This window comes from Centruroides sculpturatus, unplaced genomic scaffold (assembly GCF_000671375.1).
Source record: "Centruroides sculpturatus isolate CEXI.00-Female unplaced genomic scaffold, Cexi_2.0 scaffold46, whole genome shotgun sequence".
NCBI classification, from domain to species: Eukaryota; Metazoa; Arthropoda; class Arachnida; order Scorpiones; family Buthidae; genus Centruroides; species Centruroides sculpturatus.
This window is the reverse complement of record NW_019384418.1, coordinates 498,423-509,617: the sequence shown is the minus strand read 5'-3', so window position 1 is coordinate 509,617 and position 11,195 is coordinate 498,423. Positions and strand designations below refer to the sequence as shown.

At 30.2% G+C, this 11,195-nt stretch overlaps 2 protein-coding genes across 4 annotated transcripts; one reads left to right on the top strand and one right to left on the bottom strand.

Moving 5' to 3' along the window:
* Positions 1–39: 39 nt before the first annotated feature.
* Positions 40–7,427, bottom strand: LOC111619292. 3 transcript variants are annotated; one of them, XM_023360982.1, is made up of 9 exons: positions 7,282–7,427; positions 3,163–3,558; positions 3,003–3,092; positions 2,784–2,932; positions 2,645–2,714; positions 1,107–1,243; positions 898–1,041; positions 728–829; positions 40–663 (listed from the first exon to the last, which is right to left on the bottom strand). In XM_023360982.1, the coding sequence occupies exons 2-9, from the start codon at positions 3,520–3,522 to the stop codon at positions 360–362; spliced, it is 1,356 nt and encodes a 451-aa protein (XP_023216750.1). In that variant the 5' UTR covers positions 3,523–3,558; positions 7,282–7,427; the 3' UTR covers positions 40–359. The 3 variants fall into 3 exon arrangements, with proteins under 3 accessions (XP_023216750.1, XP_023216751.1, XP_023216752.1); XM_023360983.1 differs by lacking the exon at positions 7,282–7,427 and adding an exon at positions 5,109–5,792; XM_023360984.1 differs by lacking the exon at positions 7,282–7,427 and adding an exon at positions 3,721–4,870.
* A 149-nt stretch (positions 7,428–7,576) lies between these two features.
* Positions 7,577–9,800, top strand: LOC111619291 (sec1 family domain-containing protein 1-like). Its single transcript, XM_023360981.1, has one exon. The coding sequence runs from the start codon at positions 7,668–7,670 to the stop codon at positions 9,573–9,575; it is 1,908 nt and encodes a 635-aa protein (XP_023216749.1). The 5' UTR covers positions 7,577–7,667; the 3' UTR covers positions 9,576–9,800.
* The last annotated feature ends 1,395 nt before the right edge of the window (positions 9,801–11,195 follow it).

The window sequence follows — 11,195 nt, the reverse complement described above, 5'->3', positions numbered from 1 at the left end:
TGTATCAATACACATCAGTTATTTGTACATAATCAGGTATTTTTATATGTATGCAATAAATATATATTTCCCCTGCCACTAAAACTTAATTAACAAGTTATTTGTCTGCCAAATTGAATGCTGAGCTTTTAAAACAACTCTGACCTAATTCCTGTTTGTGATCTTCAAAAGGTGCACATGACTCCGTGAATATTTAGGCTAATTTGAAAATAGTCAGTTGAAAAAGTTTTTATTTAGTCATAAAATAATGCACTGTGCTAAATTTAAATATTTAGATTCCTATATAGAAATAAAAATTGAGTAATGCCCAATGGGTTTTTAAAATATAATATGCAATTTTAAATCAACACAACAAACTTTCAACTTGTGCAAAGAGGCTGAGCTGGAATTGGCACAGTTTGTGGTAATTTTTGTTTAAGTTCAATGCATTTAGGTGTTTTAATAATGTTCAGATTTGAAGATATGAAAGAATTGCTTTTCTCTCTCAAAACTTCAGTGTTTTTCTTATTTGAAGTATATTGAAGATCCTCTGTATTTGATATTTCATTTGGTAACTCATCCACACTTCCGAGAGGGGTTGGTCGCTCCTCAATTCCTGTGCATCCATCTCCCACAGTTCTTTCACTTTTCCTGTTTGCTTCTAGCACTTGTTTTGCCAACAAGCTGTAATAATTTACTATTAGTAACCTGAAAATTTGCTTAAAGAGAACTCTAAAATCATACATACTTTGAGCAAGATGGATAACTTTCTGGACATAAAATGGTTGCATCTAGTCCAACTTCTATATCCGTAGATTCATCACTTGAGCCAATTAAAGAACTCTCTATCCTGAAATACAAATTGTTCTATTACTTTTTATATTTGTAAAATTAAGTGCTTATACTCTAAATATTTACATTTGAGCAATGGCTAGATTTAAATTATGAAGTTGAAGTAATTGACTAGATCTGTTTTCAGAATCTCCAGAATTGCAATGCATATCAAAAGACTGGTGTTTGCAAGATTGCATATGAGCATAGGAAGTTAGAGCACACTCTAATCTAAAAACAAATACCAAATTATTATTGAATATAATTTGATGTATCAATAAATAAGCAATACTCACTTTAAACTCTGCACTAAGGATGACAATTGTGATTTCAGCATTGCTATCTCTGCACGAAGATATTCTAGTTCACAGTCTTTATCTTTGAGCTGATACTTTAAATTTCGAACTGTATCTTCTAAATTTGCACAAAATGCCTTTTGAGAAATTAAAAATCATATACATAAAAAAATGATAAAAAATAATTCATTTGTATGTATAACAGCACATTTTGTAAATTGGCAATTATATAAGACAGAAAATGAATTATTATAATCTAATATAAAAATTAAATTGTGCAATAATTCACTAATTCCTTTTTGGCTTTTTAATAGAATATAACAGACAAAGACCAATGACTAAGAATAGACCAAAAATAAAAAGCCAGACAGACTACAAAAACACAATTGAATCTATCTACATTTTTTTTAATTTAGGTAGCAACTTTTAAAATCATTATTATGTTTTTAAATTGCTCAAAATTATATGTATTTTGTGTATTATCTAGCTTTTACTAACTTCAACAATTGACCCAAAAAAAAAAAAACAAGTTTTAGATTCTAAGGATTAATCTTACATTGTAATTATATTTTATATAAATATCAAATACATATGTAAGTTTGCACACAAAAATCCATTTTTTAATAGGTTTGTTCCAGAATAATATCAATAGCACATATATCCAATCTAAGATAATTTACTTAGGCATGATACATGTTTGTATTATGATTATTATAGTGGATAAAAATTTATCAGTATTATACCCATTATCATAACATTTCAATTATGGGATGTTCAAAAATAATGTAAAAAGATGCCAATCAATGAAATAATGTATAAAAATTTCTGAATAAAGAACTAAAATGAATATTTTATTTTATACATAACTTAAAATTAATTTTTGGACAATATTTATGCATAAATAACAACTCAAAGCCCAAGTAGTACATAATAAATTACCAAACGATTGCCTAAATATCGGGCTATAACATGGCTAATTACATGATTGGAATAAAGTAATTTGACATTAGAGGTAGGCTTTATTCCAATCATTTAATTATCCACGTTATAGCCCGATATTTAGGCAATCGTTTGGTAATTTAATATTTATGCATTGTGATACACATATGTTTCTTTAACTTAATATATTCTTTCCACTTTGAACTACTAATATGTTTAAAATTATGCTACAAAAATCAAATTAAATATATAATGAGTATTTGAATAATTATATAAAATAATTCCTAATAAAATTAAAGTTTTGTTCATCCAAATATTTATTAAAACATCCAAAATAAGAAAACTTAACTATTTTATCTGTTATATTAAATATTTAACAAAAGAAAATATTTTCAGAAGACAACAAGTAACAAATTTCAAGTATCTTTTTGTCAAAGATTTGCTATCTTACAGCTATCTAAAAGTCAACAATCTTAAAAATAACTATTGTGCTACATAAGTTGAAATGTAAAAATGACTAAGAACAATAGTTCTCATTACTTATTTAGATGCTTTTTTAGGAGAATTTTTTCTTTTTAAATATTTAAAAATAGACTTACTCTACTTTCTTCGATACTGTCGTGAGGATCGGGAGGATCATCCAAGCAAAAAAAATCTCTAACCAGTTTACTGTATAAATCATAAAATTAGCCAAGCTTGTAACAATCTTGTACATAAATATAATAATTAAAAACATACCATTGACTTATTTCTTTATGTTTTAATATGTTTGTTATGTATGCTTGTAGACCTAGTAAACGATCTTCCAGGAAGATAGGATCGAAATTATTTCCAAACCATCTTTTCGGGGGAAGCACAAGTCTTAAATTTTTAAACAGTACTTTTAACTGGGGGGAAAAGGAATTTTGTGAAAACTTTTAAACATGTTTATAAGAATATTTGTTTAAATTTGCTCACCTTTTTATTTAATCTCACAAAATCTGTGTAACGCCTAAAGACAAACCAAGTCTGTCCCGAAGGCTGATGTTCTACTCGAATTTTGAACACCTTTGCACAAAAAGCATCGTTTCACAAACAAACTGATATATATAATTATTTAAATACTCTTGAAACTTACCGTAAATCTCGTACGTTCCTCCATTACTTCATAATCTAATATGGGAATGCTATATTCTAGAGATTCCGGCATATCATCACATTGTGAGGTTTCTGCTCCATTTAGTTCATTAGAAGTATCGACTACAATCTGGGCAACATTTCTAGGAGAATCACTACTAATGCAAACATTTCTTTCTTGTTTGTTTGGTGTACTTGTCTTCCGAATATCTTCATCAAATTTTGTTTGACTATCACAGGTAGTTTGATCAAACTCGTTAACAACAGAACAGGCAGATCCGTTTACCTTTACGTTTTCGGCACCCATCGCATCCCCATTCTCGAGCTGAGAACAACGGCTATTGTCGGCACAGGTCGCCATTGTGACTTAGCTATGAAATTTCAGCTTCCTTCATTACTGAAAGTATTTTAAAAAACTCGATTATACACATTCATAAAATAAATTACCATAAAATTATAATGCAAATCCATAACATAAGGTCTATCACATGTTCTTAACATACAGAAAGCATTTCGTAAGAAACCGGTTGTTATCAAAAGACAGTAAACTTTACGTTACCCAGTAACAAGCAAGTTTTCCCAAAAGGAAAATGACGAAACAAGTTTTGATTTTTTTTCAAGGTTAATTTATTTGATCCGAAATTTTATAACCAAACATTCATCAATAAAACCAAAGATATGAAAAAAAAGCACCTTACTAACTCATTAACATAATAAGGTAATTTAATAACAAGGAGTTCCATTGTTTCAACTGTTGTGTGGTTATTTTATTGCAATCACTGACCATAACTCCCAAGTTCAATTATATAAAGGTATCAAAATTTAATTAACGTGATGTAAAATGCAATAATTTATGTGGATAACACATTGCAAATAGTAGAATATCCATTATTTGCATTATAAAAGTTAAAATATATTTAGTTTTAGGGGTTCAAAGTCGTTAAAAGTGAAACAAGTCACGATTTAGTATCGAATTTCGACGTCTCGTTACGGATGAATATTCCATTGTATAGAATTACGCGTGTTAACAGGTACAGTACTAACACAAGTTACGAAATTTGAAAAGAAAAAGGCAGGCTGCAAAATACAAAATTTGCTACAGCAAATTCCCGGGAAGTGATAAAAAAAAAATTCGGAATATTTATTATTCCGGATCTAAGATCTGGTAATTGTAGCGGGTATGGTGGCTGCTAGATTAAAGGATCTCGAATGTATTATTATTATGCATCGGGTAGTTCATTTACATCGATTTTAAAATCAAATTTTCTGGGGGGAAAAAAACTAATAAAAAAAAAAATATTGGATTCCGGGTAAAAGCGGTGTTTTAAACTCAAATTTTAAGGTTGACTGACGGAAATAATGACAGAGACGCAATGGACATCATATAATGGGAATTTTAACGGAGACGAAACGAGGTCGTCGAACAATATGCGGTATTTTGTTTATCCCTTAATGTTTTCGAATTTTTTATTTATTTATTTTTTTCCTTGTTGGTAATTTAACGTTTCGACTTTTTTTTTAAAAAAATAATAATTTTAATCGGACAAAGTAACAGAAAAAACGGGAAGGATTATAAAAAAGAGGAAATTAAGTAAGCGGAGGTCATATCCGATTACTCTAGAAACAGGTAGGATTAAACGAGTTGTTTAAATTAAAGAAAAAATAATAATAATAAAAGGATGATGTTACAGAATAGTTTTAAATATCAATAAAAATAAAATAGAGTTTCTGAAAATGCTAGCGTTTAACATGATAAAGGAGGGGAAAAAACAATAAAAAAAAACTTTCGAAACTTCTGCGTTCGAGATTAATAATTCAAAAATTTAATTTTTTTTTCGATGTCCTTTATATATTTTTGCATCTCTTATCTTGTTTACGATTTCTTAAAATAGAAATTAAGTTATTATTTGTTTATATTATAAATATAAATAAAACACACGTACTAACGAGCCATATCCTCATTAAAGCCGTTGGCGATTCTGATTTTACGTGGCCATCGTTTATGAATGGTTTCAAACGAACAAAAAAAAAGTTTTATTAAGTTTAACCATTTATCACTTAATTTTCTTTTTAAATAAATTGTCGTTAATAATGATAATATAACATAATTTTATTGAGAAATTGAAATAATTAACTTCATTTAAATGGTATCCTAGCAACTCGATAAACATAATTAATTTTATTTGCCAGTAGAGGCGCTTTCCACTCGCGTAAAAGTAATAAAATATTCTAGATGACCCTTTTACATTAAATAATCTGCAGCTCGAATAATAATGCCGCATTCGATGGTAGAAACTGAAGGAATTTAAATTCAGTTTTGAAAATCTATACAAATTAAATTCTACTTCAGAAGGAAACTTTAGACGAACGCAATTGTTTGGCATTTTAAATGGTCCGTTGAGAGAAAACTTGTCGGAAAATAATTATTTCCTTCATATCTCGCTATCAATCTTTCTAGGATGTCCGTTAGTAGCGATCAAAAATTGTTTTGATAAATTCGCTTTTAAAACTAGTTTTGCAGAAGGATTGAACAATTTCCTCTTATATACCTCTACTGTTTATTTTATATTCAAAAAAACGAACAATTCGGAAAAGGTCATCGCTGCAGATAACGTCGTCGTCAATGTCTCTACGCCTTAATCGGCAACAGAAAATTTTAATGTATATATATATATAAAATTACACGAGTTTATGCAATATATAATGTATATAATTCTCCGCTAAATTTATAAAAACTAGTTTGACTTCTCAGTTTAGAGATGAATAAGTCTTGGAAACAGTCAGCACAAGGCTTGTTAGAGCAGTTTTGTTTGAAAAAAAGAAAAAAAATTGCTACCTAGCTCGAAAACCAGGTCATGGTTCTTAGAAAGTCTTTCCGACTATCTCTTTCGTTTACTAATTTCGTAAAAATAGTAAGAAATGATGTACAAAATTACATACGAAAATCCTTCGTAAATATCGTTTTTAATAAACGGAATCTGATATCCTATATAAAACAGAAATAAAATATAATTTAAAAATTTTCGATCGTGTTTCGAAAAACCGCTCAAAATCCATTTTAATATTAATACCTGTCTGTTGATAAATTGACATTATGACAGGTGCACCTTTATACAATATCATTTCCAATGTCAAATAACAAGTGAAATGATTATCTACCTCTGAAAAACGCTAGAAATTTTTATCGAAACTGATTATTAATAAAGATTATTTATACACGTACAAATTTTAATACACAACTACGATGATACAGCTACTTAAAATATATACAGTATATATAATTTAGATAAAAATAAACTGCATTGTGTATGATACCGCTCCTAGATACACAATAGGAGTCGCCTTAAGTTCAGTGTCTCCAAAATAAATCTACAGTCGACAACACCATACTTGGCGCCCACATCTGATAGAAGGTTAATGTCCAAAACAAATGGTGCGGAACAAATCTCGTAGCAAAATTTTTTAAAAAATGGAGATCCATTCGTGCAGTTCCGTTAACATAACAAACAAATTATAACATAATTCGTTAGGGAAAAAAACATGAAACCTCCATATAAAACTCGTCCAATACAAATAACGCAATCATCGGTTGAATGAATATATAAAAATATGTTATATAAATTATATATATATATACACACACACACACACACAACAGATAAACATTAACGCAATGACTCATATTCCTTACTTATCTTTAAATAATTTTTTAAACTGAGGGTTTTCGAAATTACTTCTCTTATCATAATATTAAGATATGTTTTTAGATTTCTGCTACGCACTACAAAGGAGATTTACAAAGCACGTGCGCTGAATTGGCATTTTAACAAGTTAATATCTGTGTATTTAGATCGCATTACGGAAAGTTTTACCGTAAACAAAAACTTTTGTTCCCGTAAACACGGATCATTTTTTAATTTAAAAACAAAAAACACGTGCGAATTGTGTAATTTAATGCAGAAAATTTCATTTCTAATTCGACATATTCGGTGAAATGTATTGTTAAGATGTTCATGTGTTATTTCACTTTCTATTTCGCATAATAGCCTAGATAATTAATACATAACACGCGGATACGCCCTCGATTATGACGTAAACAAATGAATTAATTAAAATTTACCTGTGTCAGTACAAATATCGTCTAAACATAACGTTTTCCGAGCGAACCTTAACCGCCTTCGACAACATTGAATTTGTCAGCAGATCGTAATGCTTTGCATCATTGTACATCCGTCACTCTCTTTACATGTTACTTACACATCTCCCGTATTGCGCCATCTAGTGAATCGAATTTTTTTTAACGTTTAAAAATACATTCAAATTTTATTTAAAACAATTTTTAATATTCGTATAATAAATTTTAATTATAATAAAGTATTTATAAAAATAGATATTCGTTTCTGTTTCTGCAATATTTTTAATCCGATAGATGACGCTTCGTTGTAAACGTGTCCGTCTGGAAGTGGTCGAGAATTTTGTTAGTTTACTTCTTAAAAATTGTGAATAATGAGTAGTTCGATGCGTGAAAGACAAATTTCGGCCCTTAAAAGGATGCTTAACTTTAATATGCCACCCACGAAGTCTACGGTTATTGAGCCTGTGTGGAAAGTATTGGTGTATGATAGGAGTGGACAAGACATATTATCACCACTATTATCTGTGAAAGAATTGAGAGAATTGGGTGTTACACTCCACATGTTATTGCATTCGGATAGAGAGCCAATTCCTGATGTTCCTGCTATATATTTTGTATTACCCAATGATGAAAATATCAGTAGAATAGCTCAAGACTTCAGAAATCAGTTATATGATCACTATTACCTGAATTTCATTTCTCCCATTTCGAGACAGAAATTGGAAGACTTGGCTACGGCATCTCTCAATGCTAATTGCATTTCCAGTGTTAGTAAGGTGGTCGATCAGTACCTTAACTTTATAACCTTAGAAGACGACATGTTCGTGTTGAGACATCAAGACCGAGAGAGTCTTTCTTATTACGGCATCAACAGAGGCGACGTTAAAGATACGGAGATGGATAATATTCTGGACGGCATCGTCGACAGTCTTTTTTCCGTGTTTGTGACTTTGGGTACGGTGCCGATTATTAGGAGTCCGAGAGGAAATGCGGCAGAAATGGTTGCGGAGAAGCTGGATAAAAAAATACGTGAAAATTTGAGAGATCCCAGAAATAGTCTTTTCACATCAGATGCGTTACAGTCTGGCCAGTTCAGTTTTCAGAGGCCGCTTTTAGTTATTCTGGATCGTAATATGGATATGGCAACTCTCTTTCATCATACTTGGACTTATCAGGCTTTAGCTCATGATGTTTTAGACCTTCAACTCAATCGTTTAATGATAGAAGAAATTGAAAAGCCCGGTCATGTTGGTGCTAAACCGTTAAAGAAAAGCAAATCTTACGATCTGAGTAACACGGATAAATTTTGGCAACAACATAAAGGTAGTCCTTTCCCCATAGTTGCGGAATCTGTCCAAGAAGAGCTAGAATCTTACAGAACTTCGGAAGAAGAAGTCAAACGATTGAAAGCTGCAATGGGCTTGGAAGGTGATAATTCGGATGAAACTATAAGTATGCTATCAGATAATACAGCCAAGTTAACATCTGCTGTTAGTTCTTTGCCTGAATTATTAGAGAAGAAGAGACTTATAGACATGCACACTACTATTGCTACTGCTATTCTTGATCATATTAAAAGTCGTAAATTAGATGTATATTTTGAAATTGAGGAGAAAATTCTCGGTAAAGCGACATTAGATAAATCTCTAATGGATTTAATTACAGACCCAGAGGCAGGAACTCCAACTGATAAAATGAGACTTTTTCTGATAAGTTTTATTTGTGGACCACAAATGACAGATGCTGAAGTTGATCAGTATGCAGCTGCTCTCTTAGATGCTGGTTGTGATCTAAATTGTTTACAGTATATGAAAAGATGGAAAACTTACAGTAAAATGACAATATCTGCCAGTCAGTATGGGGGAGCAGGTACAAAAACTGTGAGCATGTTTTCAAAACTCATGTCTCATGGTTCTCAATTTGTAATGGAAGGAGTTAAAAATCTTGTTGTGAAGAAACATAATCTTCCAATTACTCGTATAGTTGATGCTCTCATGGAGTTGAAATCTCTTCAAGAAACAGATGACTATAGATATTTTGATCCAAAATTATTAAGAGTGACGGACAGTTCGTCGATTCCCCGTAATCGTTCACCTTTTCAGGATGCCATAGTTTTTGTAGTTGGAGGTGGAAATTATATAGAATATCAAAATCTAGTAGACTATACAAAAAATAAAACCGGTTCTTCCAATAAACGAGTAGTCTATGGCTGTACAGATCTGGTAAATGCCACTCAGTTCTTAAAGCAGTTATCACATTTAGGAATGGAAATTAAGTGATTAAGCTGGTGAGATTTACATATAAGTGATATTCACTTGTATGAAGACTGTAAACAGGAATAAGTGTATTTCTGTGTCATTACTTGGTGATATATTATTTAAATTTTTGTTTAAAATCAAGAACCAAAACTAGAAGACCAATTAAGATTTTGTTGTTAAAATTATCTTTAGAATTTTAAATGTTCAATCAATCAATAATGATATTTTACTATATAATTTAAATAAAATTTCTTTGGGAAATCTTAAATTGTAAACATTAAATGTAATATAAAATATTTTTCAAATGCAATTTCTTTTTTATAAGAAATTTACACTATTTTTCGAATTTTGAAAAATTGTTATATCAAGCTTTCAGATTTTTATTTTAATTGGTTTTAAAGAATTTACACTTAGACATATTAACCTAATTTCAACAATGATAATTATGTATTAATAAAATCCTAAACTTTTGTAAGTTTTAAAATGTATGACAATTTAATCATACGTAAACCCATAATATCAATGATATTTTTGAGAAGCACAAGATAGATATCTTATCATTTACAAGTGTAGAATTAGGTCCATTCTAGTTCTGTTCCCTCAAATGATTTTGCTTTCTCCATCTCCATGTCTTTCTTGATTGCACTTTCCCATTGATACAAAATAGCTTTGAGTAATTACTTTCTGTCATTTAATTAACATACTGTATCCATTTATAATGGTGTTTACACTATATTTCTGACCTTCAACATTTCCTTTATGTCATAGACCTAACTTATAATTTGCAGATAAATTGCAATTATACTAAGGTTCATTTGAGAAATTTTCATAGCTTATTAAATATGTGTAACATGACAAAATACTAAAATTGGGACCAGTAAGAATTTATTTATACAGGTAACCCCTGTATAACAAGGCACTTCTATAGCACGGATTCACTCTAACACGGTTCGAGAATTGGTACCTCCCCCATATAACATGGTATTGTTATAGCACGGTTTCACTCTGACACGGTTCGAGAATTGGGTAAAACCCTCCTACAACATGAAATGTAATAAATTTTTACATACTTAAGTACTAATAGTTCACAAAAATTATTATTTTCGTGAACTATTAGTACTTAAGTATGTAAATTTTCTTTTCTCGCCTTCTGTCCATACACATGGTCCTTCTAGAAACTTATTTCAATGTTGCCAGATCTCGACACTTCTGCTTCTGATGTTGCCAGATGTTTTTCCCTTATTTTATACTTGCTTTATTCTTCATAAGTGCTTAGCACCATATGAGGAAATTTATAAAGATCTTTTAACTAGAAGCAAGCAATCTAAAATTTCATACATTTTGCAAAAGGTAAAGCATGGATCTGAAGATAATGCAGAAAAATGCTCAGAGGATAACTTCCCATTTTCTTTTTGGCAAGTTATCCTCGGTTAATAGTGCTTTTAGTGATAATGAAGAAAACATTATTTAATTTATATTAATATGTATCACTTAAATATCTTTATTAAAATTTTCTTATCTTAATTATGAAAATATAATAGCATGTTTTTTAATTTTTGGAACCTAACCCTCCTTTTCGTACTAGTTCTTTGTTTCGTATAACACGGATTCGCATAACACGGCAATTTTTTGGAACGTAAC

Excerpts from the sequence above, each read along its gene's own strand:
- LOC111619292 (XM_023360982.1), bottom strand. The coding sequence starts at position 3,522 with ATGGCGACCTGTGCCGACAATAGCCGTTGTTCTCAGCTCGAGAATGGG. Across the intron at positions 2,715-2,783 it reads CATAAAGAAATAAGTCAATG|TAAACTGGTTAGAGATTTTT; the intron begins GTATGTTTTTAA and ends TGATTTATACAG. Across the intron at positions 830-897 it reads AATCTAGCCATTGCTCAAAT|GATAGAGAGTTCTTTAATTG; the intron begins GTAAATATTTAG and ends TTTGTATTTCAG.
- LOC111619291 (XM_023360981.1), top strand. The coding sequence starts at position 7,668 with ATGAGTAGTTCGATGCGTGAAAGACAAATTTCGGCCCTTAAAAGGATG.